The sequence below is a fragment of the Tachyglossus aculeatus genome, chromosome 9, assembly GCF_015852505.1.
Source record: "Tachyglossus aculeatus isolate mTacAcu1 chromosome 9, mTacAcu1.pri, whole genome shotgun sequence".
NCBI classification, from domain to species: Eukaryota; Metazoa; Chordata; class Mammalia; order Monotremata; family Tachyglossidae; genus Tachyglossus; species Tachyglossus aculeatus.
In genome coordinates, this window is record NC_052074.1 from 23,669,583 (window position 1) to 23,685,292 (window position 15,710).

The following is a 15,710-nucleotide window of genomic DNA, read 5'->3' on the forward strand; positions in this document are numbered from 1 at the left end:
GCTCACCCCCTTCCCCCTCTTCCTCAGGTGGTGCTGATGCAGTGCAACATTGAGTCCGTGGAGGAGGGAGTCAGGCACCATGTAAGTCGACGGAGAAGACTGGGCAGGATCCAGGGGCATGGGAAAGTCGGTGGGCTCTCGATTGCCCGTGTCTCTCTCTTTCTCTCTCTTCCACCCCAGCTAACACTGTTACTCAAACTGGAGGACAAACTGAACCGGCACCTGAGCTGCGACCTGCTGCCCAGTGAGTACCAGCCCTCCTCACGTCTCCCCGGCCCCTCTTCCAGCTCCCCGAGAGCAGGGGGAAACCCCGATCCTTCTCTCTTTGAGGGAGGCGGGCCCTAGGGAAGACAAGGTGGGCACTCAGACCCACCCCGGCGTCAGGGTGGATCACACAGTAAGCCCTCGATAAATACGATTGAATGAATGAATGAAGTGAATGAACGTGAGCCCACTGTTGGGTTTCTTCCCCAAAGTGCACCGGGATTCATTCATTCATTCAGTTGTATTTATCGAGCTCTTACTGTGTGCAGAGCACCGGACTAAGCGCTTGGGAATACAAGTTGGCAACATAGAGAGATAGTCCCTACCCAACAGCGGGCTCACAGTCTAGAAGGGGGAGACGGACAACAAAACATATTAATGGGCCAAGGACTAGAGCGATAACTCGAAAGCGTGGTCCCAGGCCGCTTGCCCTCACCGCCTAAAAGGGGAGGGAGGCTCACACGGGGAGAAAAATACGCCTCTCTGAAAATGATTGAAGAGTTCCTGTATTAGTCCACTGATTCTCCAGCCCCTGTGATTCGCCCTCCTCCATTCATTCATTCATTCAATCAATCGTATTTATCGAGCGCTTACTGTGTGCAGAGCACTGTACTAAGCACTTGGGAAGTACAAGTTGGCAACATCTAGAGACGGCTCGTACCCAACAGTGGGCTCACATTCATTCATTTCATTCATTCATTGTCGTATTTACCGAGCGCTTACTGTGTGCAGAGCACTGTACTAAGTGCTTGGGAAGTCCAAGTTGGTAACATCTAGAGACGGTCCCTACCCAACAGTGGGCTCACATTCATTCATTTCATTCATTCATTCAGTCGTATTTACCGAGCGCTTACTGTGTGCAGAGCACTGTTCTAAGCGCTTGGGAAGTACAAGTAGGCAACATCTAGAGACGGTCCCTACCCAACAGTGGGCTCACATTCATTCATTTCATTCAATCATATTTATCGAGCACTTACTGTGTGCAGAGCACTGGACTAAGCGCTTGGGAAGTACAAGTTAGCAACACATAGAGATAGTCCCTACCCAACAGCGGGCTCACAGTCTAGAAGGGGGAGACAGACAACAAAACATATTAACAAAATAAAATCAATAGAATAAATACGTACAAGTAAAATAGAGTAATAAATATGTACAAACATATACATATATACAGGTGCTGTGGAAGGTCGGGTGGAGTAGTAATAATAATAATATTCATTCAATTCAATCATATTTATCGAGCGCTTACTGCGTGCAGAGCACTGTACTAAGCGCTTGGGAAGTACAAGTCGGCAACATATAGAGACGGTCCCTACCCAACAGCGGGCTCACAGTCTAGAAGGGGGAGACACAACAAAACATATTGACAAAATAAAAATCAATAGAATAAATATGTACAAGGAAAATAAATAGAGCAATAAATATGTACAAACTTATATACATATATACAGGTGCTGTGGGAGGTCGGGTGGAATAGTAATAATAATATTCATTCAATTCATTCAATCGTATTTATTGAGCGCTTACTGTGTGCACAGCACTGTACTAAGCGCTTGGGAAGTGCAAGTCGGCAACGTATAGAGAGGGTCCCTACCCAACAACGGGCTCACAGTCTAGAAGGGGGAGACAGACAACAAAACAAAACATGTGGACAGGCGTCAAGTCGTCAGAACAAATAGAATTAAAGCTAGATGCACATCATTAACAAAATAGAATAGTGAATATGTACAAGTTAGAGTAATAAATATGTACAAACATATATACAGGTGCTGTGGGAGGTCGGGTGGAATAATAATAATAATCATTCATTCAGTTCATTCAATCGTATTTATTGAGTGCTTATTGTATGCAGAGCACTGTACTAAGTGCTTGGGAAGTACAAGTTGGCAACTTATAGAGACGGTCCCTACCCAACAACAAGCTCACAGTCTAGAAGGGGGGAGACAGACAACAAAACAAAACATGTGGGAGTCAGCAACATCTAGAGACGGTCCCTACCCAACAACGGGCTCACAGTCTAGAAGGGGGAGACAGACCACAAAACAAAACCTGTGGACAGGCGTCAAGTCGTCAGAACAAATAGAATTAAAGCTAGATGCACATCATTAACAACGTAAATAGAATAGTAAATATGTACGACTAAAATAGAGTAATAAATCTGTCCAAACATATATACAGGTGCTGTGGGGAGGGGAAGGAGGTAGGGCGGAGGGGATGATGGGGAGGAGGAGAGGAAAAAGGGGGCTCGGCCTGGGAAGGCCGAAACGACTCACTGTGTTTGCGAGGGCCTGGTGGAAGTTTGTCATCTTGTGAGCGGAGGGCATCATCCTCTCCTGTGCACTTTGTATGGTGCTCTGCCCCCAGTTAGTACTTAATCAATCAGTCGTATTTATTGAGCGCTTACTGTGTGCAGAGCACTGTACTAAGCGAAGCAGTGTGGCTCAGTGGAAAGAGCACGGGCTTTGGAGTCAGTGGTCGTGGGTTCAAATCCCGGCTCCGCCAGTTGTCAGCTGTGTGACCTTGGGCATAACTTCTCTGAGGCCTCAGTCACCTCATCTGTAAAAAGGGGGTTGACTGTGAGCCCCCCGTGGGACAACCTGATCACCTTGTATCCCCCCAGCGCTTAGAACAGTGCTTTGCACATAGTAAGCGCTTAATAAATGCCATCATTATGATTATTATTATTAAGCGCTTGGGAAGTCCAAGCTGGCAACATGTAGAGACGGTCCCTACGCAACAGTGGGCTCACAGTCTACAAGGGGGAGACAGAGAACAAAACCAAACATATTAACAAAATAAAATAAATAGAATAGATATGTACAAGTAAAGTAGAGTAATAAATATGTACAGACACATATACAGGTTTTATAGACTTAAAAGCGCCGACGGATCGATCGATTTTCCCCGTTCCCCATTACCCGGCTCTTTACCCCGCCGCCTCTGCTTCTCTCCCAGATGACAACGTGCCCGAGTTGGCCGCGGAGTTAGTGCAGCTGGGCTTCATCAGTGAGGTGAGGTTGGCCCCCCTACCCCCGGCGCTGGCCGACCCCCTCGCCCCCACCCACCCGCCTCAACCCAGCCCCGCTCACCTCCAACCTCCGCCCCGATCATCCATCCCAGGCCGACCAGAGCCGCCTGACTTCGCTGCTGGAGGAGACTTTCAACAAGTTCAACTTTTCCAGGAGCTCAGCCGCCGTCACGGTGTCCTCGTAGCGCCGCCCGGCCCTGGGGTCCCCTCCGCCCCCCGCCCCGTCTGTGCCACGGCTGTCCCCAACCGTGCCGCGGTTGCCCCCTCCCCGGTTGGTGGGAGTCAGTATTATCCAGTGCGGCCCCCCCGGCTTGGTTACTTAAGAGGGGATGGGGTTGGAGTGCGGGCGGGTTCAGATTCTGGGTCCCACTCCTCCCCCCTCAACCTCTCTTCTTACCCCCCCTGCACTTTGTTTACTTGTTTTGCACAGAACTGGGCTGGGGGGGTAAGGGGTGGGCGGCGCGGCCCGGACCCCCCTAGTTCAGCCGGCTTGTGCTTGAGGGGTCGGGGGGCGGCGGGTGGGGGGCACCGGGGAGGACGGGCGCAACTCCAGAAGAGGAAAGGCTGGGAGGAGGAGGAGGAGGAAGGGATGGGAGTGGGGCGGGTAAGGTGGATGTGTGCGTGGGGGCTGTGTGTGTGTGTGTAAGTATGCCTGTGTGCACGCCGCGCTGTAGTCCCGCGTGGCCCTGGGGTCTGTCTCGGTTGCTGCTGTAATAAAGTCTACTTTTTGCTAAAGGCCCGGGACTGCTGCGTGTCGCTCCGCTCTCCCGTGGGGTTCGAGGGCGGGGCCTAGGAGGTGGGTTTAGGAGTAGTAATAATAATAAGGATGATGATATTTGTTAAGCGCTTACTCTGTGCAAAGCACTGTTCATTCATTCAGTCGTATTTATTGAGCGCTTACTGTGTGCAGAGCCCTGGACTAAGTGCTTGGGAAGTCCAAGTTGGCAGCATGTAGAGATGGTCCCCACCCAACAGCGGGCTCACGGTCTAGAAGGGGGGAACTGTTTTAAGCGCTGGGGGGGGGGGGGGGGGATACAGGGTGATCATTTTGCCCCAAGTGGGGCTCACAGTCTTCATTCCCATTTTACAGAGGGGAGTGGGGGTAATGGGGGTTGGGGGGCAGGAGGGAGAGGAGAGGAGGTGGGAAGAGGAAGGAGAGAGGGAGGGAGGTGGGAAGAGCGTGGCTCAGTGGAAAGAGCCCGGGCTTTGGAGTCAGAGGTCATGGGCTCAAATCCCGGCTCTGCCAATTGTCAGCTGTGTGACTTTGGGCAAGTCACTTCACGTTTCTGGGCCTCGGTTCCTTTATCTGCAGAATGGGGATGAAGACTGTGAGCCCCCCATGGGACAACCTGATCACCTTGTAACCTCCCCAGCGCTTAGAACAGTGCTTTGCACATAGTAAGTGCTTAATGGACGCCATCATCATCAAGAGGAAGGAGGGAGGTGAGAAGAGGGAGGACAAGGGAGGGAGGGAGGTTGGAAGAGAAAGGGGAGGGAGGTGGGAAGAGGACGGGGAAGGAGGATGAGGGAGGTGGGAAGAGAAAGGGGAGGGAGGTGGGAAGAGAAAGGGGAGGGAGGTGGGAAAAGGGCGGACGAAGGAGGGAGGTGGGAAGAGAAAGGGGAGGGAGGTGGGAAGGGGGAGGACAAGGGAGAGAGGTGGGAGGGGAAGGAGGTGGAAGGAGGACGAGGGAGGTGGGAAGAGGGAGGACGAGGGAGGGAGGTGGGAGGGGAAGGAGGTGGGAAGGGGCAGGTGGGAAGAGGACGGGGAAGGAGGACGAGGGAGGTGGGAAGAGAAAGGGGAGGGAGGTGGGAAGGGGGAAAGAGAGAACAGGGCGGGAGCGGGAGTCGGTGGGGAGGAGGAGCAGGAGGAGGAGGAGGAAGTGGCGGGGCGGGGCGGAGCGCAGGTAGAGAGGGCGAGCCGGGGGCCGGGGGCCGGGGGGGGCCCCGGGCGGCCGCCGAGGGACCGAGTGGACGCCATGTGCCGCCGCCACTGCTGCCCGTTCGGTGAGGGAGGATTGGGGGGCGGCGGCCCGGGGAGGAGGGGAGAGGAGGGGAGGGGAGAGGAGGGGAGAGGAGGGGAGGGGAGGGACCCGAGCCTGGGTCAATGGGGGGGTGTGTGTGTGTCGCAGAGGCGTCCGGGGGTCCCCGGCGCCTGATGCGCGGGGGGCTGGCCCTCATCCTGCTGGGCCACGTCAACCTGCTGCTGGGCGCCGTGGTCCACGGCTCCGTCCTCCGCCACCTGGCCAACCCCGCCGGCACCGTCACCCCCGAGTACACCGTGGCCAACCTCATCTCCGTCGGCTCCGGCCTGCTGGTGAGACACACACACACACACACACACACACACAAACACACACCCCCGACCACCGAGCCCCCCCCGGGCCCCAGCCACCGACCCCCCCCCCGGCTGAGCCCCTCTCCTCGGGCCTTCCCAGAGCGTCTCCGTGGGAATCGCCGCCATCCTGGCCTCCCGGAACCTGCTGGCCGCCGGCCTGGTGAGCCAGCCCCCTGCCCCCGACCCCAAAACCGGAGGGACCGGAGCCCCGACGGACCCGGGGGACCCGGGGGCTTCCACAGAGAGAAGCCCGCCCTGCCTTCCCTCCTCCCACGCCCCCCTATAAGGGACCCGAGCCCCAGTAGCATTGGCGAAGCGCCTACTCTGTGCCAAGCACTGGGGTAGATCCAAGGTCGTCAGGTTGTCCCACACGCTTCACCCCCAGCCTACAGATGAGGGAACTGAGGCCCAGAGAAGCGACTTGCCCAAGCTGACGACCCCCGGGGACAGGAGGGACCGGAGTCCCGATGGAGACGGGACGGGGGCTTCGACAGCAAGAAGCCCGGCCTGGCTTCCCTCCTCCCACCACCCCCCTATAAGAGAGGCATGCCACAGTAGCATTTGGGAAGCACTTACTCTGTGCCAAGCACTGTTTCAAGCTCTGGGGTAGATCCAAGGTCGTCAGGTTGTCCCACAGTCTTCACCCCAAGCACCGTTTTAAGCTTTGGGGCAGATCCGAGGTCGTCAGGTTGTCCCACAGTCTTCACCCCAAGCACCGTTTTAAGCTTTGGGGCAGATCCGAGGTCGTCAGGTTGTCCCACAGTCTTCACCCCAAGCACTGTTTTAAGCTCTGGGGTAGATCCGAGGCCATCAGGTTGTCCCACGCTCTTCACCCCCATCCTACAGATGAGGGAACTGAGGCCCAGAGAAGTGACTTGCCCAAGCTGACGACCCCCGGGGACGGGAGGGACCGGAGTCCCGATGGAGACAGGCTGGGGGCTTAGACAGCACAAAGCCCAGCCTGGATACCCTCCTCCCACAACCCCCTATAAGAGAGACATGTCACTAGCATTTGGGAAGCGCTTACTCTGTGCCAAGCACTGTTTTAAGCTCTGGGGTAGATACGAGGTCGTCAGGTTGTCCCGCACTCTTCACCCCCATCCTACAGATGAGGGAACTGAGGCCCAGAGAAGTGACTCGCCCAAGCTGACGATCCCCGGGGACGGGAGGGACTGGAGACGGGCCGGGGGCTTCGGCAGCACAAAGCCCGGCCTGGCTCTCCCACCGCCCCCTATAAGGGAGCCGTGCCACAGGAGCATTTGGGAAGCGCTTACTCTGTGCCAAGCGCTGTTTTAAGCTCTGGGGTAGATCCACGGCCATCAGGTTGTACCACACTCTTCACCCCCATCCTACAGATGAGGGAACTGAGGCCCAGAGAAGTGACTCGCCCAAGCTGACTAGTGGCGGAGCCGGGATTAGAACCCACGACCTTCCGACCCCCGGGCCCGGGCTCTCTCCGCTGAGCCACGCTGCTTCTCTGTGCAGACTAAAGGAGAGGGCGAGGGGAGAGTCTTGGAGGGCAGGGCAAGGGGCTCCCTGGACAGTGGGAGCCCAGAGCCCCCCAACCACCTCACAGAAGGGATGCTTGTTGCCAACCTGTACTTCCCAAGCGCTTAGTACAGTGCTCTGCACACAGGAAGCGCTCAATACATACGATTGAATGAATGAAAGGTGACGGTATTTGTTAAGCTTAGCTTACCGTGTGCCAAGCACTCGTCTAAGCGCCGGGGGAGATACAAGTTAGGGTGGACCCAATCCCTGTCCCACACGGGGCTCACAGTCTCAATCCTCATTTGACAGACGAGGCAACCGAGGCACACAGAAGTTAAGGGACTCATACAGCAGTGAAGCAGCGTGGCTCAGTGGGAAAGAGCCCGGGCTTTGGGGTCAGAGGTCATGGGTTCAAATTCCGGCTCCGCCAATTAGCTGTGTGACTTTGGGCAAGTCACTTCACTTCTCCGGACCTCAGTTACCTCATCTGTAAAATGGGGATGAAGACTGTGAGCCCCCCCCCGTGGGACAACCTGATCACCTTGTAACCTCTCCAGCGCTTAGAACAGTGCTTTGCACATAGTAAGCGCTTAATAAATGCCATTATTATTATTATTTATTATTATACAGCAGACAAGTGGCGGAGCTAAGCGAAGAGGGGGGGATGATAATAATAATGGTATTTGTTAAGCGCTTACTACGTGCAAAGCACTGTTCTAAGTGCTGGGGGATGCAAGGTGATGAGATTGTCCCATGGGGGGGGGCGCTCACGGTTTTAATCTCCATTTTCCAGATGAACACTCGCACACTTAAGGCCCCTTTTCTTCTCCCCGCCCCACCCGCCACCCCATGTAAGAATAGGTTGTCTGAAGGGGAGACTGGCGTTGGGGCGGGACGGGGCTGGGGGCAGGGGTGCATTGGCCACACTGCCCTCCCAGCACTGGGTACTGCTAGCCGGGTCCCTGCTGAACCTGCTGCTGTCCGCTGCCTGCTCGCTCGGCCTCCTCCTCGCCGTCTCGCTGACCGTGGCCAACGGCGGCCGTCGCCTCATCTCCGGCTGCGGCCCGACCCCCCCGGGACACGACACCCCTTCGGCCCGGGACTTCCAGGGCGCGGACTGTCCCTTCGATACCACCCGCATTTACGTAAGCATTTCTCCCCCTCTCTCTCGTGCTGACGGGGCGAGCCAGGGGCCTGGGCCTCTGGTCCTCCCGCTCCGGAGCCTCAGTTCGCGTCCGCTCCCTCTCCGGCCCTCACCCTCCGCTCCCCTCCTCTGTCCAGGATACGGCCCTGACCCTCTGGCTCCCTTCCATGGTCATGGCCGCAGCTGAGGCCGTTCTCTCCGGCCGCTGCTGCGTAGCTGCCCTGGCCCTGCGTGGGGTCGGACCCTTCGGGGAGGAAGGACTCCGGGAGAAGGTGAGACGGGAGGGGGTTAGGGAAGGGGGACGGAGAGGACGAGCGGAGAATTTCGAAGGTTGTGGGGAGGAGAGAAAGTGGCGTTTGGGGGTAGAGGAAGGCTGCGTGTGTCTGAGACTCGGGGCCCGAGTTCCTTAGCCCTTCCCAACCTGCTCTTCTCTGCAGCTGGCCGAGCTGGGAGACGCGGACTCCTCTGAGGTGAAGAAGAAACTTGGATGCCAGGAGGAGAGTTCACAGCTTTTAATGCAGGAAATTAGGGAAAGCCGGGCCTAAGTTAGGTGAGGGCAGAGAGAAAGACTGATTATGTGAATAACTTAATGGAGAGGGGGGAACCCCCCCCGCCCCAAGTTTTCCTCTACGCCTCTCCCCCCACTCCCTTTGGCCTGCTTGTCTTCTCCAAGAAGGAAAGGCAGGCTATTTTTTGTATCATCTTCCTCTTGTGCCCCAAGTGCCGCTCCCGGAGATGTCGTCGTACAGAGGTCCCCTCGCTGGGACGCAAGTGCTCTTTCCCTACCCTCAGGAAGAGTCTGGAGAGCGGGCCCCGGCCCTAGTTCGTAATGACTACAATAAAAAGACCCGTCCTCCCTACCCCAGCCCGGCTTGGCCGTATCTCCTCCCGGCGGGCAGGGGGTGGGATGAGGGGGAGGAGGGATGGGGCGGCGCCTCGGGTCAGAGACCACAGCGGTCTGCTCAAGGACTCTAAAGGAGCGAGTTTAATGGGGAACGGACGGAAGAAGGAAAGGACGGCCCCGAGCCCGGGATGGCCCACCGTCCCGACCGGCGGGCGGTTACTGGAAGGAGAAACTGGTGCTGGGCAGCCCTCCGCACCACTGGCTGATGAACTTGAGGACGTCCTGGCAGGCGGGGCTGTGAGAGGTCTGCGGGCAGGGGAGGGGACTTTTAGAAATAAGAGACTCCGGGAGGTAAGGATTTGCAGACACAACCCCAACGGAACAAGTGAGATGGGCTCTGCCCCAGTCCCTTGCCCGGCTTCCCGTGCCCTCCGGCTCCCACTCTTCTCCCCCCTCCGCACACACACTCTTTCTCTTTCCTATTTCATTCTCTACCTTGATGGCCATGAGGAACTTATTCCAGTTGTCCTTGTTGGCTGCCTTCCCTGGAAGCTTGAATTCAATCTTGTTCCGCAGGATTGGGTAGCCTGCGGTGAGGGGGAGGGAGCTAGCGCTTGGGGCGCGGAGGGGGGCGGCTTTAGGGTTTCTGTCCTTTCACTTCCCGGCCCTGAAAGCCCTCATTCTCAGAGGGAGCGGTTCCCTCCCTAGGCACACAGGGATTACGGCCAGTTCTCCCTTAATCCCGGGGCTGCGTTCTTGCCAAACCCCCGCGGTAACGGAAACCGTTCCGGGACCGTGCTGCCGCCCGCGCGTCGCTTCGTCGGACACCGCGGGCGACGCTCCGGCCCCGAGCCGAGGCGAGAGTGCCCGTAGAGCTGACCCCCTCCGCCCACCTCGTGCGTTTTCTCCTTCCCCGCCGACCCCCTGGGTGGGCCCCGCACCTGTAATGAGGCAGGGCAGTGCCCGCACTCCGGTACTTGCCGCCACCAAGGAGGCCTCGTAGGTGCCCCGCTCATCCCGGGGGAGCACCTGCTCCAGACGTTGGTCCATGGAGACGGTGAGCACCCAGTCCCGGATCTCCTCCCGCTGGGCCTCCTGGAAGAGGGGCGAAAAGGTTGGCGCGGGGGGAGGCGGGCGGGGAGAGCAGCTGCCGCGCCTTCCGCTCCCCGGAGAACGACGCCCGAATCGCGGGCCCCCCGGTTCCTCCCTCACCGGCACGTGCTGCTTGGCCGGCAGCGGCACCTCGAAGGGGATGTCCGTGTCTTGGAAGTCTGAGTGGTCGAGGGCATCCAGGGTGCCCTCTTCAATGGCCTGGGGCACAGGGGGCGGAGGATGAGAGGACAACCGCGGGCCCGCCTTCTCCACCCGGGCCCGGCTGCTCTCTCCACTTACGTCTGTCAGGTCCAGGAAGCGGTTCAAGAAGATGAAGGCCATGTTCTCCCAGCCGACGGCCTGGGGGCGAGGGCGCGGGGATCGATGGGGAAAAGGTGGCGGGAGTCACGTTCTCGCTGCCTCGCACCCAGGCTACTGCAAGCTTCCCCGTTCCCCTCCTGCCTGCCGGAGGACTTTAGGGGTGCCCCGCGGATCTCTTCCCAAATCCCCCGGGCCTCAGCCCCCTTACCTTGGCCGCCGTGCCCGCCTCATAGAAGGCCTTGTCTGCGGGTACCAGCTGGGTGTGACGCAGGAGGGACACGGAGAGCCGGGCCCCCACCGTCTCCTAAAGGGGAGAGCCCAAGACGCTTGAGATCCGAAGTCCAAGCACACCTTGAGCTCCTGGCATTCGATCGTGGCCGCGTACTAGCAAGCGTGCGCGCTCTTTCTCTCTCTCCCTCCCGCCTCCATGTCCTCAGCTCACCAGCTGCTTGACGCTTTGGGCTGCCGAGCGGGTGGCGTAGTAATGAGCGATCAGCAGCATGGTCTCAAACTCCTCATGGGCAGTCGAGTTTGCCTCACTGGACTTCACCAGGTTCTCACACTGGGGAGAGATGAAGAATAACTGGTGTTTTTTAATAATAATAATAATAGTAATGGCATTCATTAAGCGCTTACTACGTGCAAAGCACTGTTCTAAGCGCTGGGGAGGTTACAAGGTAATCAGGTTGTCCCACGTGGGGCTCACAGTCTTCATCCCCATTTTACAGACGAGGTCACCGAGGCCCAGAGAAGTGAAGTGACTTGCCCAAAGTCACACAGCTGACAAGCGGCGCAGCTGGGATTTGAACCCACGACCTCTGACTCCAAAGCCCGTGCTCTTTTCCGTTGAGCCACGCTGCTTCTCTTTTAAGCGCTTACTATGTGCCAGGCACCGTACTAAGCGCTGGGGGGGAATACAGGCAAATCGAGTTGGACGCAGGCCGTGTCCCACACGAGGCTCCCGGTCTTAATCCCCATTATACAGATGAGGGATGTGAACCGACTTGCCCGAGGTCACAGGGCGGACAAGTGGCGGAACCGGAATTAGAACTCAGGTCCTTTGATCACGCTGCTTCTCTCAGAGACGAGAGAGTTCAGCCCAGGGCCGGTTTGAGGCGGGCCCCGGGGAGCGGCTCGGAAACCGGGAACGGGCCGGGCCGAGGGCCTGCTGAGAGCTCACCTCCTCCAGGAGGCCTTCCCAGACTGAGCCCCTTCTTTCCTCTCCCCCTCGTCCCCCTCTCCATCCCCCCGTCTTACCTCCTTCCCTTCCCCACAGCACCTGTATATATGTATATATGGTTGTACATATTTATTACTCTATTTATTTATTTATTTATTTTACTTGTACATTTCTATCCTACCTATTTTATTTTGTTGGTATGTTTGGTTCTGTTCTCTGTCTCCCCCTTTTAGACTGTGAGCCCACTGTTGGGTAGGGACTGTCTCTATGTGATGCCAATTTGTACTTCCCAAGCGCTTAGTACAGTGCTCTGCACATAGTAAGCGCTCAATAAATACGATTGATTGATTGATTGATTGATTGAGGGGGGGGAGAGAGCCTGGGAGTGAGAGGAACTCGGCCCAATCTCCTCACCAGGTTGAAGAGGACGTCCCGGAGGTCGGCCCAGCTGTGATAGGCCTCCGCGCTGTTGGTGCCGGTGGCGCTCACCGTGTCGGTGAAAATCCTTTTGTAGATGTTGAAGTTCTGGCGGGGTGGCAGGAGGAGAGGGGACGGGGGGGAAACGGGGCAGTGGAGGATGAGACAGAGCCAGATACCTGGGTCACGGAGGGAGACAAGACGGCTTCTGCTACCCGGGCACTGCCCTGAATCGCTCATGGGGGAAACAAGGGATGATCCCTAAGGAAACTAAGGTCGCTGTGGGCAGGGAACGTGTCTGCTTATTGTCCACTGTAATAACAATGACATTTATTAAGCGCTTACTATGTGCAAAGCACCGTTCTAAGCGCTGGGAAGGTTACAAGGTGATCGGGTTGTCCCACGGGGGGCTCACAGTCTTCATCCCCATTTTACAGATGAGGTAACTGAGGCCCAGAGAAGTTAAGCGACTTGCCCAAAGTCACACAGTTGACAATTGGCGGAGCTGGGATTTGAACCCATGACCTCTGACTCCAAAGCCCAGGCTCTTTTCCACTGAGCCATGCTGCTTCTCTAATAATAATAATAATGACATTTATTAAGCGCTTACTGTGTGCAAAGCACCGTTCTAAGCGCTGGGAGGTTACAAGGTGATCGGGTTGTCCCACGGGGTGCTCACAGTCTTCATCCCCATTTTCCAGATGAGGTGACTGAGGCTCAGAGAAGTGAAGCGACTTGCCCAAAGCCACCCAGCTGACAATTGGTGGAGCCGGGATTTGAACCCATGACCTCTGACTCCAAAGCCCGGGCTCTTTCCACTGAGTCTCGCTGCTTCTCTACCAAGCGCTTAGTACTCTCTGTACTCTCCCAAGCACTTAGTACAGTGCTCTGCACACAGAAAGCGCTCAATAAATACAACTGAATGAATGAATGAAACTAGGATGGGAAAAACCTGGCCCTAGGATGGAAAGAGGGATCGTCTGCTTCGCCTTTGGGGTGGTACAGAGAGCCGGGAATTCTGTTCGGAGGAAAGGAGGCTTTCTAGGAAGTACAGACCTATCTCTAAGGGCTGTTTTTTCCCCGTGGAGGGCATTTCGATTTAGGGCCGGGGAGAGGATGGGGAAGGAAAGCTTTGCGCTGCAAGGAAAGGGTGGAGCTTGGTGAAAGGAGCAGGGCAACGGGATCATCTGTCGCCTGATGGTTAGCTGCTGGGAAGGGGTCCCGGGGAGGCGGCGGGTACCTGGGGGTTGGCGGGGGCTCCGTGCTGCACGTACAAGGCCAAGGCCTGGGCCCAGCTGCCCTCCCGGATCAGGTGAGTCGCGTAGAGAGCCACGTACTTGTGAAGGATCTTATAGTTCTGCCCGGATATGGGAGGGGTGGGAAGGGGAGAGAGCGGGAGAGGGATCGGATCAGGCCGAGGGACCAACGGGAGGAGGAGGGATCCAGGCCGAGCCAGCCTGGCCTCGCGCCCCAGGACAGAGAGCGGGACTCTCCGATTCTGAGCCTGGATTGGAGGGGGCCGGCAGGGGAGGAGGCCGGTCAGGGAAGGAACGGGAGGCGTGGGAAGGGGAATTATAATTACGGTAACTGTTAAGCGCTTACTGTGTGTCAAGTACCGTTCTAAGCGCTGGGGTAGACAGGCTAATCAGGTTGGACACGGTTCCCGTCCCACACGGGGCTCACGGTTTCAATCCCCATTTTACAGATGAGGTAACTGAGGCCCAGAGAAGTGAAGCGACTTGCCCACGGTCACCCGGAAGACAAACTGGGAAGCCGGGATTAGAACCCGTGGCCTGTGCTCTAGCCACTAGGCCATAAGTGAGGGGCGGGGGGGGGGGGGGGTAGAGGGCTGGGGTGGGCCGGAGAGGTACCTGCTTGGTGGCCGTCTCGATACACTTCTCCCACTGACCCTGCTCCACGTACAGGTCTAAAGCAGCCACGACATCTACGCCCACAAGCTGGGAACGGGGAGAAGGGAGGGAGAGGGCGATGGTACGGAGGAGATGGTGTCCCCGTGCCCACCCCCCCACCAGTTTTGCCACTCCCCAAGGTCTCACTGAGTCGACTTTGCCTTGGTTCTTCAGGAACTCCTTATACTGCTGGTCCACGTAATCTTCGTACCTAAGGAGAGGGGGGACAACCCCTTCCTTACCTTCCTGTCCCCCCGGCTCAGCCCCAAGGGGCGAGAAGAGCGATTGTCCCAGGCCCCTGAATAACAGGGTGGGGGCTCGGAGTTACCGGGGGTCCAGCTCCTTGGCCACGCGCTTGGCCTTGTTCCACTCCTCGCCCTCCACGAAGGCGTCGATCGCCTCCTTGACTAGGTCCAGGTTCAGGTAGAGTTCCGCGGCCTACGGGGTCGAGGGGCGGAGGTTGGGAGGCCACTTTTGGCTCCGGCCCGCATGCGCTCCTCTGACCGGGCTCCTTCCGACCCACCCTCTGCCGTCCGCTCCCCAGCCCCCTTCTTACCGCACTGTGTTTGCCCAACCCAACCAACTGAGGCCCCACCGTCTGAACCACGGCCAGGCTGCGCTTGGCGGGCAGAAACTTGATGGAGAGCTCAGCCGCCTGGAAAGGGTTGGGGGGGGAAGAGGAGGAGGAGGACGAGGGATCAGCTCGAGGGAGGATTCGGTGTCAGGACCTAAAGTCCTAAAGTTAACCCAACATGCCCCTTTGGCACTCTTTTGGTCCCAGCTTCCTCTTCTCATACCCCATTCACAAACGCCTCTTAGCCCTACTTCAGCCCTTCAAGCCATGGAGACTCCCTGCTTCTTAGGACAAAGTTTTTATTTTTTTAAATGTAAGGTAGTTTGCAAGTGCTCGCTATGTGCCGGGCACTGTACTAAGCACTGAGGTAGATACAAGCTAATCAAGCTGGACACAGTCCCTGTCCCACATTCATAGGAGGCCTTCCCAGACTGAGCCCCTTCCTTCCTCTCCCCCTTGTCCCCCTCTCCATCCCCTCATCTTACCTCCTTCCCTTCCCAACAGCACCTGTATATATATATATATATATATATATATATATATATATATATATGTTTGTACATATTTATTACTCTATTTATTTATTTATTTTACTGGTACATATCTATTCTATTTATTTTATTTTGTTAGTATGTTTGTTTTGGTTCTCTGTCTCCCCCTTTTAGACTGTGAGCCCACTGTTGGGTAGGGACTGTATATGTTGCCAACTTGTACTTCCCAAGCGCTTAGTACAGTGCTCTGCACACAGTAAGCACTCAATAAATACGATTGATTGATTCATTCATCCATTCAATCAATCATACCTACTGAGTGCTTACTGTGTGCAGAGCACTGTACTAAGTTCTTGGGAGTACAATATAACAGCAAACAGACACATTCCCTGCCCAGGACGAGCTTACAGCCTAGAGGACTGGGGCTCATAGTCTTAATCCCCATTTTACAGGTGAGATAACTGAGGTACAGGGAAGTCGAGTGACTTGCCCAAGGTCATACATCAGACAAAGGGGTAGAGCCAAGATTAGAACCCAGGTCCTTCCACTATGACCGTGGAGTCTCTTGACAGGAGCAATGAGATGACTCTGTATATGGCTAAGCACTCAATAAGTACAA

General features: G+C 56.6%; 3 protein-coding genes across 7 annotated transcripts in view; 2 read left to right on the forward strand and 1 right to left on the reverse strand.

Moving 5' to 3' along the window:
* NRBP1 (nuclear receptor binding protein 1) overlaps positions 1–3,795 on the forward strand; it is a 29,934-nt gene extending 26,139 nt beyond the window's left edge. For all 5 annotated transcript variants that reach the window (XM_038751495.1, XM_038751499.1, XM_038751496.1 and 2 more), the window contains 4 exons: positions 28–81; positions 181–244; positions 3,220–3,275; positions 3,385–3,795. In XM_038751495.1, the coding sequence (XP_038607423.1) occupies positions 28–81; positions 181–244; positions 3,220–3,275; positions 3,385–3,477 (267 nt within the window). In that variant the 3' untranslated portion in view covers positions 3,478–3,795. The remainder of the gene's footprint in view (positions 1–27; positions 82–180; positions 245–3,219; positions 3,276–3,384) is intronic.
* A 1,473-nt stretch (positions 3,796–5,268) lies between these two features.
* Positions 5,269–9,122, forward strand: KRTCAP3 (keratinocyte associated protein 3). Its single transcript, XM_038750856.1, has 6 exons — positions 5,269–5,296; positions 5,422–5,606; positions 5,728–5,787; positions 8,057–8,263; positions 8,400–8,534; positions 8,700–9,122. The coding sequence occupies exons 1-6, from the start codon at positions 5,269–5,271 to the stop codon at positions 8,805–8,807; spliced, it is 723 nt and encodes a 240-aa protein (XP_038606784.1). The 3' UTR covers positions 8,808–9,122.
* Positions 9,123–9,224: 102 nt separating this feature from the next.
* The window catches only part of IFT172 (intraflagellar transport 172), a 45,531-nt gene continuing 39,045 nt past the window's right edge, over positions 9,225–15,710 (reverse strand). The window contains exons 36-48 of the mRNA XM_038751175.1: positions 14,583–14,681; positions 14,355–14,464; positions 14,174–14,237; positions 13,988–14,074; positions 13,357–13,473; positions 12,114–12,224; positions 10,962–11,081; positions 10,728–10,823; positions 10,499–10,558; positions 10,319–10,417; positions 10,048–10,201; positions 9,602–9,693; positions 9,225–9,412 (exon numbers count right to left, since the gene is read on the reverse strand). Of these exons, the coding sequence (XP_038607103.1) occupies positions 9,323–9,412; positions 9,602–9,693; positions 10,048–10,201; positions 10,319–10,417; positions 10,499–10,558; positions 10,728–10,823; positions 10,962–11,081; positions 12,114–12,224; positions 13,357–13,473; positions 13,988–14,074; positions 14,174–14,237; positions 14,355–14,464; positions 14,583–14,681 (1,299 nt within the window). The 3' untranslated portion in view covers positions 9,225–9,322. The remainder of the gene's footprint in view (positions 9,413–9,601; positions 9,694–10,047; positions 10,202–10,318; positions 10,418–10,498; positions 10,559–10,727; positions 10,824–10,961; positions 11,082–12,113; positions 12,225–13,356; positions 13,474–13,987; positions 14,075–14,173; positions 14,238–14,354; positions 14,465–14,582; positions 14,682–15,710) is intronic.